Below are 18,166 nucleotides of genomic sequence, written 5' to 3'. Positions count from 1 at the left end.
AGAGCTTGGGGTTCCCTGTGCACTGGGAAGCTGCACATGTGACGTCACACAGAACTGGGGTCTGTGCAGGTGTGTTCACATGAGGTAAAGCTGCAACAGAACGGAACCCACAGGTAACAACTGGCACACATCTGAGGAGGAGGTGCACGGCCACAAAGCCACCAGAAGCTGGAAGATATAGGAAGGGTCCTCCCCTGGGGCCTCTGTCAAAGCAGCCCCAGGACACCCACAGAGACATGACCCCTAGGAACTGCTGGGCTCCATGCCCTGGCTATGAGCTTCCACTGCTCTCCTCACTTGTTAGGGATGGGTGGCACCAGGGCTGTCGGCAGGTGGTGGCACTACCTCCCTTCTCTCACAGTACTAGAGGACAGGCCACCAACCCAACCCAGACCAAGGTCCAAGCATCCTTCCCATTCAACATGGAGAGGACTCCTCTATCTCAAGATGTTTTTTAAAATATCTAGACTACACAGCAGCTAGAGTCTCGCAGGCAGCCACCCCTACCTACCTAGGAGATGTGCCACCTGGGCCTTGACTGCCCCTGGGGGCCCAGGCAGGGTGTGGGGTCAGATACTGAGCTGGCACAGGTTGTGGGGGCACTTGCAGGGAGTGCCCCAGCAGCATTATACCTGCAAGGGTGCAGGGAGTGGGAAGGCCTGTAGGAAAGACAGAGCAGGCCTCCCCCAAGCAGGAAGTGCCTACACTGCGGCATCTCAGGGAGGCGAGGACAGAGACTGCTCGTGCCAGGAGTGCTCAGCTCCCCTGTGAGCTCTGAGAAAAAAGAGCAGGCACCAGTTTCTAGCGGTCTGGTTCCTGTTCTGGAGGATGCTCAGCACGGGGGCAGACATGCCCTGGCCACGGGATATTCCCCTCTAACTGCTGAGGCATGAGGGCAGAGAGCCACAGGTCTCCACAGAGGAGCTGTCATGCGTGTCCTGGAAACATGCAGGTACATGGGCCACAGGAGGAGGTGAAGGGTAACTAGGAAAGGAACAAAATCCTTTTATTGGCACAACCTTCGCCCTCCGGAAGCCTGCCTAGCCAATCGTGCCTGTGGCAGCCTGGGAATGTTTACAACAGGCCCCTTTATGCAAAGAAGCTTCTGTCTGCAGCAGAACCACAATGAGAGAACCACGGGCGGTGACAGAAGAGGTAGGAACAGAGATGTCTTAAAATCTGTTTCTTTAGGGGCCAAGGGGGGTGGTGGCAGGCTGGGCCAGGCAGCCTGGAGGTCCTGGCTCTCGGCAGAAGGACCTGCCACCCAACACTGGGTCCCTCCGGTCAGGGGTATGAGGAAGGGTCCTCTGGGAGGGGCCCCCACCAGGCCCAGGCCAGCCTTCACTCACATTCCCAGCATGAACAAAACCTGCACAAAGACCCCTTCAGGGACACCTGCTCCACTGGCATCTCCGGCTGGCAGACCCAGGCCTGGTCCCTGAGGCTGCTCTCCTGGGATACCTGTGTAGCCTCTCCAAGCTGCCCCCAGAGAGACACAGAAGGGGGTCTCCTTACCACAACCGGAGGCACCTCCAGGACCTTATCCACATTCTTCAGTGACAGGGGCACGTACCATAGGGTGGCCTTGTTGGTCAGTTTCTTAGTACCTTTAGAGGAAAGAACCACATGAGTGATGGCATAGGGAGGGCACAGGGCAGGGGAGCTGAGACACAGCTCTCTGGCCCCCAACCCCCACACACAATGGGAGATGGGCACAGAGCTCAGGGAGCCTCCCACCACAATGCTGCCCCTCCGGAGGTTGCTGGAAAGACTACAGATCATATGCTTTAACCCCGGGGATGCCCGCTTTCCAGCATTTCTACCACAGAGGGCTCTGACTGCAGGCACCTCCTCCTTGCGGGGCTTTGACATAAGGGAGGTTTGGTCGTCAGCATGCCCAGAAGCCTGAGGAGCACAGGTAGGGAGGGGGCCCTCACTCAGCCACTTTCCAGAGAAGAGGAACAAAGCCAGGGGACTCAGCCCAGGCTGAGCTCGAGTTTCTGCAAACAGATCCAGCAGACCCGGAGCTCCCAATCGAACACACTCTGCTGGGGAGCTTCAGCACTCAGCAAGGGAACGTCCACCTGCCTACACACAGCTAAGAGCTCCTGCCCGATGGGGGCCAGGAGGACAGCGGCACACAGATGTGAGGCTCAGGGGGACACGGAGCCAGGGCCCACACGGGCAACCTGGTGAGGGGCTGTGGCCGGGTCACCCGCTGGAGCACACCTGCACCGCCGGCTGGGCAAGTCCCATCCTTCAAGGTGGGATGCCTGGATTTGCTGACTCAGAGCTCCAATTGAGAAACTTCAGAGAGGAGTGCTTAGAGATGGGCAGTAGGCTCAATGACAGGAAACAGAACCTACCAGAGATAAGTGTCTGGGCTGAGAACCAGGGACCAGAAAAGTCCAGAGATCACTTGGTGCAGCCCCTCTCGCTTGTACAGGAAGAGTGTGGAGCCCAGAGAGGTCAAGTGGTTAACCTAGGGTCACACAGAAACTCAGTGCTATTCTGTGTACAGACCCAGGCCCCCACGGAGATATCAGCTAGGATGCCTCTAAAAAAGCAGTTTCCGGGCAGCCTGGGTGGCTCAGCGGTTTAGTGCCGCCTTCAGCCCAGGGCCTGATCCTGGAGACTTGGGATCGAGTCCCATGTCGGGCTCCCTGCATGGAGCCCGCTTCTCCCTCTGCCTGTGTCTCTGCCTCTCTCTCTCTCTCTGTCTCTCATGAATAAATAAATAAAATATTTAAAAAATAAAATAAAATAAAATAAAATAAAATAAAATAAAAATAAAAAAGCCGTTTCCTCAACATGGAAGATCCTCAATGTAGAGGAGAACAGCAAAACCGCAGGACATAAAGGAAAGCAAGTGGGGAAGGTGGGGAGCAGCTGGCATCCTCTCTAAACTCCTGGTGGAGTTCCCTCTCTGATGTTCCCCAAGGGAGCTGGGGACTTTGGTTTCCTCCCCTGAACACAGCCCCAAGGGCCAAGCCAAGCCCCACGGTCATGCAGGAGTGCAAGCCCCCGGTGCCCAGGGCTCCCAACGCCAGAGCCGCCAGTGCTTGGCCCCAACATGGAGGCACCATCAGGGAACAGGCGCTCTGCGCTTGGGAACCACAGGCAAGTAACATGGAAAATATTTTCACTGCACTTTGACTGAGAGTGGATCTGACAACTTGCTTCTGGGAATGAAGATTTCCTGTCTGATCTGCCAGAGCCAGCCTGACAAGCTGGTTTCCATGGAAACCGGAGTGGCCCTCCTCTAGACCCAAATGAACACCACAGGGCAAATGAGGCAAAACATGCTAATTGTACTTTCTCCATCACTTAATAAAACCATCAAAAGACAATTGCAGCATTAAAAACACCTATTTTAAAATCTTAAGAGCTCCCAGCTATTTTCTGGAGCAATTTGCAACAATCATGTCCCAGTTAGCTTAATATTTTGACAGTTGCCGGAGATGAATGAGCCATCTCGGAGGCAAAGGTTTGCTGGTTGTCTGCCTCGGCGTGTGCTCACTCGGTTGCCTCCTGACAGGCGGCACAGTCCCAGAGGAGGGGGACCCCTGCCTCCTGAGGTCTCAGATCCCAGGCCTCCTAGCCCCCATCACCCTAGGTCCACTGGGCCAGGTGCTGCTATAGGCAGTAGGGGAACTGCAGTAGACAAGCCACCAGCCCTGCCTTCACATCCTAGACACGTGAGCACAAAGATACACGTCGGGATGGAGAGGACAGCCTTGAGAGACACAGGGTCCTAGAATCAGAAACACCTGCATGGATCCAAACACGGGAACACACAGGGGGAGACTCAGTCACCCAATAACAGAATAGAGACCCAGAAATGAGAAAAAGAGACAGACCCGCAGTGGCGGAATACAAAAGGGAGCCTCCAGCCCTTCATCAGGACATTCCAGGGCAAGACAACTGTCAGAGTTCCAAGAACAGCTGCCCTCTTCATGGAACAGGGAGGCCTGAGGGTCACGAGGGGCAATCCCAATCAGGGAGCCCAGCCCCATCCTGAGAGGTAACACAACTGGCCGTCCCTTGCTTTTCCTGAGCCTCTCCTTTCTCAGAGCACAGGGGATCACAGAGCCTGTGCCTCTGTCCCATGAGGGTGGATGGCCCCAGCACTTCTCACCCTTGCCTCTCTCCTTCTCAGGGCACATTAGGCTGTGTGTGCCCATCCTGCAGGGAAAGAGCAAAGCCAACACCGTGGGACCTGGACGCCTGGGGAGGTGCGTCCTCACTGGCCCAGTAGAGGGCTGCCATGGCCCAGGTGAGAGCAGCCCGCCCTGCGGTGGGAGGGATCCTTTAGAAGTCAGGCAGAGCATGTTGGTCTGGACAAAACCTTCTGTCAGCTTCCCATCTCTGCACAGAAACACAAATCTTCCTGACAGCCTCTGTTCATTTGGTCACCCGTTCACTCCATCACTCATCTGCCCGTAGTTATCAGCCCTACATCTGTTGGGAGCCAAGAGAAGTCAGGAAGAGGCAAACGGGACTCGCTTCCTCCAAAGTTCACGATCCAGAGCAGGATTTCTCAGTGTCGGGACTGAGACACAGGGGACTGGGTCACTGTCCATGGTGGGGACCACCCTGTGCCTCCCCCACTAGATGCTAGCACCTCTGCTCCAACAGTGACAATCAGTCACCAAGCTGGGAGTCCAATGCCACCAGGGTGAGCTCCACTTTGAAAGTCAAGAACACCCTTGCTTCTGGCCTCTTCTCCATTTGCCAACAGGAAGCTGCTATTCTGTCCCTCAGAGGTTCCTCCTGGGCCAGAAATCTGGAAGGCAGGGCCCTCCCCCACTTGAAGTGCCTGGCTCTGAGCTGCTAAACATCACCATGAAAAAGCCACACTGCTAGGATGGCCATCCACAAGGAACCATGAAGATGGGAAGCAGAAGAGGCAGTGATTCACCCCGTCAAGTCCCAGCCCCACCCAGGAGAGGAGGCCTTGGCCACAGAGAGACAGACCACAGGGAGTGAGGACAGAGACCCCAAGGTCCCATCGTGAGAAGACAGTGTCCAGGTACCCCGTCCTGTGCCATAGCCATAGGCACAGGGATGCTGACTGCTCCCCAAGCACCAGCCCTTGCTTGGCTAAATCATTCACTATGCCTTGGCTGGGCCTGCTGAGAACACCCTGGGATGTTCTAGATGGACAACTATGCTCCAGACCCAAGGAAGAGAGAAGCCTGAGTCCCTGGAAGATCTCTGAGCACAGTACCTTGCAGGCAGCCAGGGCCAAGTAAGGGGCAAGGGGCCATCCAGAGGAAGGTCCAAAGCCCCAGGCAGCTCCTGGTTCTAGAGAACCAGCATGGACTGTCCTCTGCATAGGATGTGGGACAATGGGGTGGCCTGGGACAGGAAGGTGGGCAGCAAGGGGGACAAAGGGGCCTGCCTTCCCTTTAGCAGCCAGGGTTATAAAAAGCAGCAGTGAGTGCAAAGCAGAGCCACACTCCCCTGCAGAGCCCAGTGGGAGGATGAAAAGGGGTTTCCATGGTTACCACTCAGAGAAAGAGAATATTCAGATCAACCCAGAGTCAAAGGTTCGCCCAGTGAGCTTCAGCCTAAGCCTGGTATGCAGGGCCAGGGGTGCAGGGGAAAGGATGGGGAGCAACCCACCTCCCCATCCCCACTCCCCACCCCCGCCCCCCCAGTGGCCTCCATCTACAGGGAATAGCAAGGCAGGTTGAGGGGGTATTGACAGCAGCTTGTGCCCCCCTAGCCCACTGCCATCCCCCTGCCCCTGAGGAGCTGATTACCAGGCTCTGGAAGGCAGGAGGGGCAGTGGCCATTCAACCAGGGCCAGAGCCCAAATCCCACTCTAGGGCCATTCTGTTGAACTCACTGCTTAATCCATCCCTGTCCACAAAACAAGGATGGCAGAAATATCTGTTCATGGGCAGAGCTGGGAATTAAGGGAGGTCATTCATGGGTGGTGTCAGGACCAGGCCCTGGCACAGGGTCAGCCCTCCATCCATGGGATCTTTGGCTGCTACCTTACTGTCACTGTTGTTGGCACTGACCCCAACGAAGTAGGCTTGGTGAGACATGTGCAGAAGTTACCTGTGAGGATGTTTTCAGACATCACGTTGACCTGGACTTCCACAGAATGCTTGGAGGTATAGGTAATCTCCGCGCTGACATGTGCCACCTCTCCGATGCACATGGGTGACAGGAAGTCCGTGCGCTCCACTCGGGCCAGGGCGGCTACACAGCGCTCCTGCAGAGACCGGGGACAGGTTAGCCTCGCAGGGCAAGCCCAACCCTAGAGATGCTCCTTGAAAACGGCCTTTCTTTTTCCCCACTGTGAAAGTCATACTGTTTACTGACACCACACGTTCCCAACTGCAAAACCACAGGAGACACAGAAGTGCCTGGTGGGAACATCCCAAAGCAATCACTAGCAGGATTCTCTGAATGATGGGGGTTAGGAGTGGCTTTTTACTTTTTTTTCTCATTTTTCTACAAAGGATGTATATTATTTGCATAATGAAAAGTAAAAAAAAAAAATTTAAAGACATACTCATTTTGGAAAATTTGGGAAATACAGAGATGTAGACAGAAAAGGGAAAATCACTCCTCCTATCCAGAGAGAGCCCAGGGTTCTATTTTGGGATTTTCCTTCCCAGGCTCTTCTCCCCAAGAATGAGATCTCACCGGTTCTTCTGTATTCAGTCTTACACAGTCATGAAAACGTAAACATACGTTTCTACAACCTGCTTTTTTTCACTCAAAATGAGGAAAAATAACATGCCTGTGTTACAAAGAGTGCTTCGCAATCAATATTATTTTATTTCAATTTAATTCTTCAAATAGGCAACCCATTTGCAGGACTCAAAATTCAAAAGAATGAAAGGGTACGGGGTACCAGGTCTGCCTCTTGTCACTTGCCCCAGCCACCTAGGAGCCCCTTGGTAACCGGTCAATGTGGCCCCACAACAGGAGTGCCATCTGGAGGGCATGCAATGGTCTATCCCGGGGCTCATTCTCTATGAAACATGACAGACTTCCTTATTCTTTTGCATGGCCCTTTCCATGACTGACATGTCATGATACTCCATTACAAAAGTATGTTCGGTGGCTAGAGAGAATGGAATATTCTGTTATGAGAGATTTAGGTCCAATTGGATGCATTTGCTTATCATAAACAATCCTGTGATGGGTGTCCTTTTACTTAAATCATTTTCAGTATTGGGGACTACTTCCAGACTGAAGGGACACTCTGGTGTATGTTTCCAAAGTACTCGATAGGAAGCAGTGCCTTGGCACCCCCTGGCACTTGCGATGAGAACTGCTAACTTCTCTACACCAACTGAATGACACAGAAGATACTGGAGTTGGAACAGCGGGACCTCAGCCCCTCGTGGCCCTCAGAGCACGAGGCACTTCTATCACTTCCTCCTAGAAACCAATCCTCTTTCCTGGGAGGCTAAGCACAGGTCTGGGGGCGCTCCAGCCACCCCCAGGCTGGGTGGGGAGCAGGGAGTGGGAGGTGGAGGTTCACTTTGGGAGCCCATCCATCAGGTGTGCCTGCTCTGGTATTTGCCTTCCCAGTTAATCCCCACAGCACCCCTTGTTCAAGCGTTGGCCATCTGAGGTTGCAGAGAACAGTCGCACTGAGCCCTGCTGGGGCCTGTGCAAGAGCCCACCTGCCACCACACAAGCATGTAAATTCCCTGGCCCACCTCAAGCCACCTGCCTCCTTGGAGGGTGCGTCAGGGAACCTGCACCTTCACCCCTCCCAGGTGAGTCTCAGGAACACAGGGTTGGGGGCTCCTCCAGCTTCTCTCAGCAAGGCAGGGGACCAGAGGGTCTAGGAAGGGTCCAGGGCTAACCTGTGGCTACTCTGATCTGCATGGGTTTCCCCCCAACTCGCCCCCTAAGTCACACTGACACTTAGACTAAGGACACCCCTATGTAGACTTCTGTGACTACAGCACCACCCACTGGCAGAAAGCTGGAAGGGCAAGCCTGAGCGGAGGACCAGGACCCGAAGGGAGGCCCCACCTCTGGGCCGCCTGTTGGAATTATCCAAGTGCTGCTAGCAAGACCCAACAAGGAATGAGCCAGATGTCTTCACTGGAGAATGGCTAAAATTTGGTATGGAAACACTCACACACAAGTAACACACATGCATATATATGAATCATTTTTAACAGGAATGTGGCTTATTCTCACATCTCTCCACATCCTCGCTGTGGATGGACTTGAGCTCTTTCATGCCCACAAAAGCATTCCTCCATTCTCAGCACAGAAACCCTCCATTGTCCATGGGGTTCCTTCCAAGACCTCCACTGGAAGCCTGAAACCATGAACAGTCCTGAATCCTACATATACTATGTTTTCCTGTACGTACACACATATGAATAAGTTATAAACTAGACACAATAATAATAAAAGTTAGGGATCCCTGGGTGGCGCAGCGGTTTGGCGCCTGCCTTTGGCCCAGGGCGCGATCCTGGAGACCCGGGATCGAATCCCACATCGGGCTCCCGGTGCATGGAGCCTGCTTCTCCCTCTGCCTGTGTCTCTGCCTCTCTCTCTCTCTGTAACTATCATAAATAAATAAAAATTAAAAAAATAATAATAATAAAAGTTATAGCAACATACTGTAATGAAAAGTATATGAACGTGATTTTTTTCTCTCTCTCCATCTAGTACACTTCTTCCTGGGAGGAGCAGAGATGATAAAATGCCTGTGTGCTGAGATGAAGGAGGTGAATGGCGTTGGCAGGTGACACAGCATTAGGCTACTACTGACCCTCCTGACGCTCCATCAGAGGGAGGGTCATCTGCTTCTGGACCATGGTTGACTGTGTGTACATACCCTAGGGTACCTGAGACCACAGATCAAGAGGGAACTACTGGCACGCAGGAGCCAGGCACCATGCTTCATGCAGCATGCAGGGGACTGAGGCAGAGCACCTGCCCTCAGCTTGGGTTCAGACTGGCGGATGGATAATCCATAAGTAAACAGGCCAATGCCATATGGTGGCAGGTGCCCTGGAGAGAGCAGCGTGGGATGTGGTGGGAGTGGGGCTGGGCCTCCCCACTGAAGGCATATCTGAGCTAAGAATCAAAAGGTGTAGATGGGGAGGAGGTAGATGTGGAGGGTGTGCACCCCAGAGGAGGGGAGAGCAGGCTAGACTGTGCACAGTGCAGGGCAGGGTGCACAGTAGGTAAGGCATCAGTCCAAGACTCTGCAGGACGAGCAGAGAAGGCTCACGTTTTAGTTGATGCACTTCAGAGTTGTGTGAACTTTAAGCAGGCGGCATTTCTGCTCCCTTCCATGACCCAAAACACTGACAGAGCAACAGAGGAGGACACAGAGCAGCCTTCCATGCCATCCCAGAGAACGCTGGCAGCATACACCTGCCAGGAGAAGCCCTCAGACCTGGTGCAGGATGCCTGATGGAGACCTTTCACCTGCTCTCCTGGTTGGGAGGCTGCTTGTGATGGATTTAAGCTTGGTTCTAAAAGAGAGAAGGGATGTTTACAAGGTAGCCACCAGAGTCCTACCATACTGCCACTTCGAAGGTAGAGCAGCCTAAGAAACAGGTGGGCTGCCTTGGGGACTCTACACCGGCTTGGGGTGCGGGCAGCACAGGCCTGGACCTGGGGTAGATGCAACCTGTGAGCTGCTGCCCAAGGGCCTAGCAGAGCAGTGTGCCTGCCCCAGGGAGTCTTTAAAGAAGGGTGTGAAGGGTGCCTGGGTGGCTCAGTCGGTTGAGCATCTGCCTTCGGCTCAGGTCATGGTCTCAGGGTCTTGGGATCAAGTCCTGCATTGGGCTCCCTATTCAGTGGAGAGCCTGCTCCTCCCCTTCTCTCTGCTAATGTCAGTGCTTATGCACATGTGTTCATAAGTGCCCACGCTCTCTCTCTCTCCCCTCTCTGTTAAATAAATAAATAAATCTTTCTAAAAAAAGGACAGGTGAAACCCAAAAATTCAAAACATGAGCCAATAAATATCTGTATCCCAGACGAGGATCTGCATCCTCATGGTTGCCCTGCCTCGGATGGACCCCCATAACTCTCTACTTCTGGGACTTTCAGCAGGAGGAGCAGCCTCCACCCCAGGATGCAGCCATGAGCATTCTCATTAGTCTACACCAGGAAGTGCCCCCTGCCACACTCCCAAAGGTGACCAGTATCACAGTGCTCATTGGACTCAGGTGCCCAGAACACCACCGGGCCTGGGCTCCTGGGTGGCCACAGGGTTTGGGGCCAGGACAGCAGTTTCAGAAGAGAGCCAGAAAGAACAGTGTTGAGCCCTGGGCTCAGCTCCCAGCTCTGCCTCTCACTACCTCTTGACCTTGTAAAATATAGAAATAAGTGAGGCCAGCAGGCTGCTTCCAGGATTCGAGGGGATGATCTTGGAGAAAAGGGTGAGCCACCCCTCTCAGAGACACGTGGGGATCAAAGTGAGTGGGTCCAGGAAGCTTAGCTCTCACCACTAGGACTGTTTTGGCTGCACCTGCACTACACCCACCCAGGCTGCCCTCAGCTAAGGCCACCTTAGGTGAGGCCGCTCTGTGAGACCTTCAGGAAGTGACGTAACTTCTCTAGGCCTCTGCTCCTCACCTACAAAGTGGGGTTAAGAGGATCCCTGGGTGGCTCAGCAGTTTAGTACCCACCTTCAGTCCAGGGTGTGATCCTGGAGTCCCAGGATCGAGTCCCACATCAGGCTCCTTGCATGGAGCCTGCTTCTCCCTCTGCCTGTGTCTCTGCCTCTTTCTCTCTGTGTGTCTCTCATGAATAAATAAATAAAATCTTAAACAAAACAAAACAAAGTGGGGTTAAGATGGCAGTTGGGAAGGTACCATCAAGAAAAGGAGGTCAAGTGTACAGCGTGGTTGCTGATGCACCCTAAGTGCCTGTTAAACTGAGGTGCTCCATAGGATGACAAAGCCACACACACCCTTCTGGCAATGAACCAATCACCGATGGGAGTCCACTGTGTTCCAGGCTTCCACCAGATGCTAAGCCTCCAGGAGCGACCCAAAAGACAAAAGTCCCTCCCATTTGTGGGGCTTACACTCTGACAGTGGGATGGGGTGGGGTAGGGTGAGTAGACCAAAGATAAATGAGCAAAATACACAATACTCTAGGAGCAACAGTGCTGTGGAGAACAGCTGGGAGCAAAGAGGGAGCTGGCCATCAGGGAAGGCCTGAGTAGAGGTCACATTTACACAGAGACTGGAAGCTCAGGCAGAAGGAAGAGGCAGTGCAAAGGCCCTGGGGTAGGAAGACCAGCCAGTCACACGGCAGCAAGAGAGCCAGTGTGGCCCAAGGGAGCATTAAAGGGAAGGCATGGGAGATGAGATCTGGGAGCTGGATAGTGCTCAGATCCAGAACTACCCAGCAGGTGGAGCCAACAGGATTGGCTTCTGGTATCCACAATATGAGAGGAAGAATGGGGTCACTGAAGGCCCCAGGTTTTGAATGTGAGTAACTGGATGCCACAGAGGTCATTTACAGAGGAGAGGGAGAATGTAGGAGGAGCAGCCTGGGCACAGATCCAGGGTGTCTTTTTGGCCCATCAAGGTCAAGGGGCCAGTTAAATCAACAGACAGAGCCAACCAAGAGGTCCCAGCTGAAAACAGACCCCGGGGTGCACAAGGGTACTAAAGGCACAGACTGGACAAGACCTCCATGGGAGTGGGGTGGGGTGCCCGCTCCCTGACCCAGAGCCCCAGTAAAGCCCCTCAGAGGCCAGCATTGGCCCCCACACCAATGTCTAACCACCTGAGCTGCCTGGGGTTCACATACCCTCCTGAGCCTGGGACTCCTACACCCCTATCCTGGGACCACCCATCCAGAGACATCTCCAAGCCAACACATCAACACCATCCCTCCTGCACCCTCAAACTCCCTCCAGGGCAGGAAGGAGGAAGAGCATGGGCTCAGAGCACAGGTTCAAGACCTGGATTCATGGCCCAGACCTACTCTCTGCCTCCCCACTGGCCTCAGGCAAGCGGGCAGCCTCCCCTATGCAATGGGGGTAACAGGGAAAATAATGTGGTGCTGTGCATATTCTGTGAGCGGAAGTGCTTCAGAGCTTTGCAAAACGCTGAGCACTCGGTAGCCAGCAGCAGTTACATGAGTCCTCACCATCCTGTGACCTCCCCAGGTCCCCCTCTCCCTCACGCCCCCAACCAAAGGTGTCCTCCCCGGTGTCCAGCCTCTCTCTGTAGGCCTGCAGGGGCCCTGGCCCCGCCCTCAACCCCGCCCCACAGGCTCAGGCCCATCCTCCTCACCGCCACCAAAGGACGCACTCCACTCTGAACGTGGCCTGGTTTGCCCCAGGACTCCAAGGGCATGGAACAAATCCAGACTCCCACCCGGGCAGGCGAGCCCCTTCACAGCATGCCCAGGTCACCCACACCCATGTCCATCCATTAAAACTTTCACCCTGGCTTGGTTCACACACAGGTGCTGCTCCCGCTCTCCTCCTCTCCAGCCAGTGTGCATTCCTCCTCTCATCACAGCAGGTGGCTGGCCAAGGCCCACAGGGACACAGGACACAGGATACAGGACACAGATGCAGTGTCGTATCTCTGTTGGACCCCAGGTGGCAGTGTAGAGCAAGACAAATCCTCTTCCCCAAGCAAGGAGACAGGGCAGCCTCCACAGGAAATGTCAGGCCCCTTGGGGCTGGAGGCAAGGCAAGAGAGGATGGGCCAAATGCCCCTCAGCTGCCTTGAAGCCTGGACCTCCTCCCAGGCACTCTGGCAGCCCAGGCCCCACCCCTCTCGTTCCCAGGGGTGTCAATTGAGCAGGGGAGGGGTCAGGTCCAGGACAGCCAGGCTCTGGGGGATTCCAGAAACCAAGACTCTTCTGCATGAGGGGGAGGAGGCAGCTCCCAGCAGCTCCCAGCAGCTCCCAACATAGTCTCCAGCTGCCCCCATCCCTCTTTCATGAGTCCCAAATCAAGCAGCATTCTAAAAGGTCCCATCTAGGACTTCCAGAAGTTACCAAGGCCCAGAGGACGAAGGAAAACACTCCAAAGCAAACTCCCATGCTGACCCAAGCATGGTGCGATGCCAGAGGGATGCCAGGCCTCCCGGGCTTGAACCTTCCAGGTGATCTCAAGCAGGCTGGGTGAGGGCCCACAGATGCTTACCCCATTCTGGCTGTTACAGTGCCGGGTGCTGATGATGGCTCCTGCCTCCTCGATCATCTTCAGGATGGTTCCACCATGGACATTGCCTGCCACATTGGCATCATCTGGCCGCATGATCCTAGGCAGAGAGAGAAGCAGCAGGATGAGGCCCCTGGGAAGGACGTCACTCCCAAACAGCGATAACCCAGGGTGAGGAGAAGGTCCTCCAAAGAGACCAATAGCTCCCAAAGGAGGAAAAAGAACTTTCTGGGAGTTTGGCCAGAGTGGGCTGCTGATCTGAAAACCCTAGACAAGGCGCTGCAACGTCCTGTCTCCATGGGAGGAAGGAGGGCAGACAGTGGGACTTTACCCCCTGGAGCCACAGGCACCCAGCCAGGAAGGGGCAACGGCAGAGGCCTATGGAAAAGGCAGCAAGGCAGCAGCATAGCCATTGGGGTTCCCAGCACACCTGCCCCTCCCAGTTCTCAGGCTCCCCAACGACCAAGAGCGCTGAATGAGCACCAGGACATAGCACCATGGAAGATGGACAAAGTCCTGGGGCCACTACCAGCAGGATCCCAGAGGGGCTCATTCAGAGTCAGTGTAGTCTGCTCTGAGAAGTGGAAGCGCACCACAGCTCTGAGACTCCTGTCGGCGGGGGAACACCCATCACCACCTGCCCCCTCGCATGCTGAGCTCCTCAGAGGCACCTGAGGGGTCAGAGTCCCTGGGACCAAAAGCTAGGAGCCCTCCAGGGTCAGGGAGAACTGAACTGCCACCTCATTGCCCCAAAGGGGAAAAACTGCATCCCTGCTGTCGGCAGCCAATGATGGGCAAAGTCCAAGAAACCTCTGGAATCCCAAGAAGGCAGCCTGGTGCTCTGGAGTGGGCAACCCCAGCCATGCTGGCACTTTCCCAAACTACAGTCCGGGCCTCAGGCCCAGAGATGGAGGATAAGCGAGAACGCCTACCACCCAGTTCCAGCGTGCCAGCCACACCTGCACTCACCCAGCACAGCACCCTATGCTCGGGGCCAGGGAGCTCCGCCACCCTCGAGGGCTATGATCTCCTGACAGCTCAGTCTAGCCAGACTCCGAGGTCACTCCTGGCTCCCACTCTTACTAGATGAGTAAGCTGAGCGAGCTGATCAAACTTCATTCCTCCACTTCCTTGTTTTTAAAATAGGCATCATAACTGAACCCCTGCACTCGGCCAAGGGAGGACAGACTCACCCAAAATAATGTAGATAACAAGTCCAGCCGCAGTGCCTGGCACACGGCCAATACAATGCCTGCTCATCAGCAGTACTCTTCCTTCTAGGTAAGTATTTAACCAACCCACCACAAGACTGGAAGCTCCACGACAGAGCCAGATGTTATTTTCTCGGCAAATAAGCAAGGACATCATGTGGTGACTGACAGTGGACTGCTGCCCACCCCCAAATATGACCACTTCATCCTGGGGGAGAGCTGGCTACTCGTGGCTTCTTCACCTGGCCTTGCTGGCTCGGGGTAGCAGTCACGATAACCTGAACAGTGGCCAGGAGAACCCCAAGGCACAGGAAAGAGGCTTCACTTGGCTTCACAAATATTTACTTAAAAATATTTCTTGAGTCAACTCAAAACGGATAAAGACTTGAATATAAGACTGGAAACTGGGCAGCCCGGGTGGCTCAGAGGTTTAGCGCTGCCTTCAGCCCAGGACGTGATCCTGGGGACCCTGGATCGAGTCCCATGTTGAGCTCCCTGCATGGAGCCTGCTTCTCCCTCTGCCTGTGTCTCTGCCTCTCTCTCTCTCTCTCTCTCATGAATAAATAAATTTTAAAAATCTTAAAAAAAAAAAAAAAAGATGAAACTCCTAGCAGAAAATGGGCTTCTAGTAAGCAACCTAACGTCAGTCCTGGCAATGGTTTTTTGGATCTGACTCCAAAAGTAAAAGCAAGAAAAGCAAAAATAAACAAGCGGGACTTTATCAAAGTAAAAAGCTTCCGTGGAGCAAAGTAAATCATCAACAAAATGAAAAGGCAACCTACAAGACAAAGTATTTGTAACTCATGTATCCGATAAGCAATTAATATCCAAAGTATGTATAAAGAGCTCACACAACAGTGAAAAAAAAATCTGATTCTAAAATGGGCAAAGAGGGATGTTAGACTGGCTCAGTTGGTGGAGCATCTGACTCTTGATCTCAGGGTTGTGAGTTCAAGCCCCACATTGGACATGGAGCCTACTTAAAAAATAAATAAAAATAAAAAATAAAACAGGCAAAAACTGACTAGATAGTTTTCTTTTCTAAAGAAGGCCTACAGGCACATGGCAAGGTGTTTAAACACCACTCATCATCAGGGAAATGAAAAAAGCACTGTGAAATATTACCTCACACCTGTTAGAACAGCTATTGTCAAAAAGACAAAAGGGTAACGGGCAATGGCGAGGACGTGGAGAAAAAGGAACCCTCGTGCACCACTGGTAGGAGTGTAAACTGGTGCAGCCACTATGGAGAACAGTATTAAAATTATATATATAAAATTTGGGATCCCTGGGTGGCGCAGCGGTTTGGCGCCTGCCTTTGGCCCAGGGCGCGATCCTGGAGACCCGGGATCAAATCCCACGTCAGGCTCCCGGTGCATGGAGCCTGCTTCTCCCTCTGCCTGTGTCTCTGCCTCTCTCTCTCTCACTGTGTGCCTATCATGAATAAATAAAAAAAAAAATTTTTTTAAAAGTATATATATAAAATTTAAAAATTAAAGCCAGAACTACCACATGATCCAGCAATTCCAAAGTATTTTATTTACCCAAAGGGAACAAACACGAACTTGAAAAGATACACACCATTCCCTGCAGTGTTGCTGGGGACAGCCAAGCCGCAGCAGCCACCCGAGTGCTGGTCAGTGGGTGAATGGATAAAGTTAACGCGACATACGGAAATACAAAAGAATAGTATCCAGCTATAGGAAAGGAGGGAATTCTGGGGCACCTGAAGCGACTGCCCTCAGCTCAGGTTACGCCCCCCGGGGTCCTGGGTTCGAGCCCCACGTTGGGCTCTCTGCTCAGTGGAGAGCCACTTTTCCCTCCCCCTCTGCCATTCTGCCAGCTTGGATGCTCTCTCTCTCTCAAATAAATTAAAAAAAAATTTTTTTTTAAAAAGGAGGGAATTCTGTCATTTGTGACAACTTGAATGGACCCTGATGGCACAACGCCAAGTGAAAGAAGGGCAGACACAAAGACAGTGTAAACACTACGTGATCTCACTTGCACGTGGAATCTGAAAACAGATCTCAGAGAGGGAACAGACCGCTGTCGCCCCAGGCCGGGCAGGGTGGACACCGCGAAAGCTGCGAACTTCCACCATGAGGCAGGCCAGTGCCTGGGGGGGTGAGCACAGCGCGTGACCCAGGTTTACAACAGGGCACCGTGCACGCAGACGCCGCTGAGAGAGTAGGTGGTAGATGTGTCCACCACAGGGAAAAGAATCTGTGACCGTGTCAGGTGACAGAGCTTAACTGAACTCACTGGGGTGATCCTTCTGCTATAGACACAAATCAAACCACCCCCTTGTATAACTAAAACGAATACAACATTCTATGTCAATTACACAACAATGCTGGAAAACCAAAATAGAAAATTTTAAAAATATTTTCATGTTAAAAAAAACTCAGGCTTAAAAAAAATAGAAATTCGAATTTATAGCAAGTGGATTTTTTTTTGGAAAAGATTTTATTTATTTATTCATGATAGAGAGAGAGAGAGAGAGAGAGAGAGAGAGAGAGGCAGAGACACAGGCAGAGGAAGAAGCAGGCTCCATGCCGGGAGCCCGATGTGGGACCTGATCCCAGGACTCCAGGATCGCGCCCTGGGCCAAAGGCAGGCGCTAAACCACTGAGCCACCCAGGGATCCCCGGATTTTTTTTTTAAAGCCTGAGTTAAGAGGTAGCCAATTTTAATAATGAAACTGCTGTTACCAACTTCTTTCCTTTGTATTTGTTTTCAACTGAGTAAGGGACAGTTGGTCATTTCCGCCCAGAGGCTGGTCCCCCTGGGCACAGATACTAGGGAAGCTGTGAGGAGGCAGGGGCTGGCCGGGAAAGCAGAGCTCCTGGGTTCCAGAGCATCAGGGAAACCTGAATCCAGCCTTTCCAGAAGCACCAGGGCCTGCCTCAGGGGCAGCCTGATTCCCCCCTGCCCTGGCCTCAATTTGCCTGTCTGTAAAGTGGGGCTGTGCCTTCCATGGTCGGCCGACAGCCACGACAGCCACTCGGCTCAGGCTGGGAGAGAAGGACAGACTGGGGGCCACTGGGCAGACAAGGAAGTGCTCACATCCGGCGGGGCGCTGGGGAAGAGGCTGATAAGGAGGCAACCTTTGAGATAGTGCCTGGGGCCATCCTGCAACACTTCACGGTCCTCAGAAAGCCCACATCGTCCACATCCGGGTGCCCCCAGGAGCCCAGGCACTTGAGAGTAAATGCTGAGAGCTCCAGACCACAAGCTGTTGGGCACAAAAGCTCATTGGGACGCTTGTTATCCCCCACCCTTCCTGTCGCCCTGGGTCCCACACAGAACAGCGTCCTAGCTCCCCAGGCCAGCTGGCCACACAGGCAGAGTGCAAGCACATACCTCCCCAGTCTAGGATGTGACCCTGACCCTGACCCCAGCCCACATTCTGCTGCAGGGCAGGGCTGTCCCCCAGGGCCCCCACAGCACCAGCCTCTCCCCCAGGGCCTTCCTCCCCAGCCCCTGGCCTGGTCTTCTCTAGGCAGGCAGGTGTCTGAGAAGTGAGGGCAGCCAAGAGAACATGTGGTCCCTCACTCAAGCTTTTGTTTTCCCATTTTTAATGAAGATGTGTGTATGAAGAGTGTTTCACTTTCCTTTTCACTATTAAAAAATAAGAAACAGGCACAACGCCAAGCAGCACTTGGTCTGGGAGGCTTCTGCACCTGCCTCTCATCTCTGGGACCTAAGTGGCCACTTATCTCACTGCCTCAAGAGGCATTTTTTTTTTAAGATTTTATTTATTCAGTTGACAGAGAGAGAGCACGCACAAGCAGGGCAAGTGGCA

At 53.4% G+C, this 18,166-nt stretch overlaps 1 protein-coding gene across 2 annotated transcripts in view; it reads right to left on the bottom strand.

Annotated features, from left to right (window-relative positions):
• ACOT7 (acyl-CoA thioesterase 7) overlaps positions 1-18,166 on the bottom strand; it is a 102,087-nt gene that overhangs the window by 55,850 nt on the left and 28,071 nt on the right. For both annotated transcript variants that reach the window (XM_077891427.1, XM_077891428.1), the window contains exons 2-4: positions 13,133-13,250; positions 6,073-6,229; positions 1,516-1,607 (exon numbers count right to left, since the gene is read on the bottom strand). In XM_077891427.1, the coding sequence (XP_077747553.1) occupies positions 1,516-1,607; positions 6,073-6,229; positions 13,133-13,250 (367 nt within the window). The remainder of the gene's footprint in view (positions 1-1,515; positions 1,608-6,072; positions 6,230-13,132; positions 13,251-18,166) is intronic.

Source organism: Canis aureus, chromosome 3 (genome assembly GCF_053574225.1).
Source record: "Canis aureus isolate CA01 chromosome 3, VMU_Caureus_v.1.0, whole genome shotgun sequence".
NCBI lineage: Eukaryota > Metazoa > Chordata > Mammalia > Carnivora > Canidae > Canis > Canis aureus.
The sequence above is the reverse complement of the archived record's forward strand: the minus strand, read 5'-3'. Positions and strand labels throughout refer to the sequence as shown.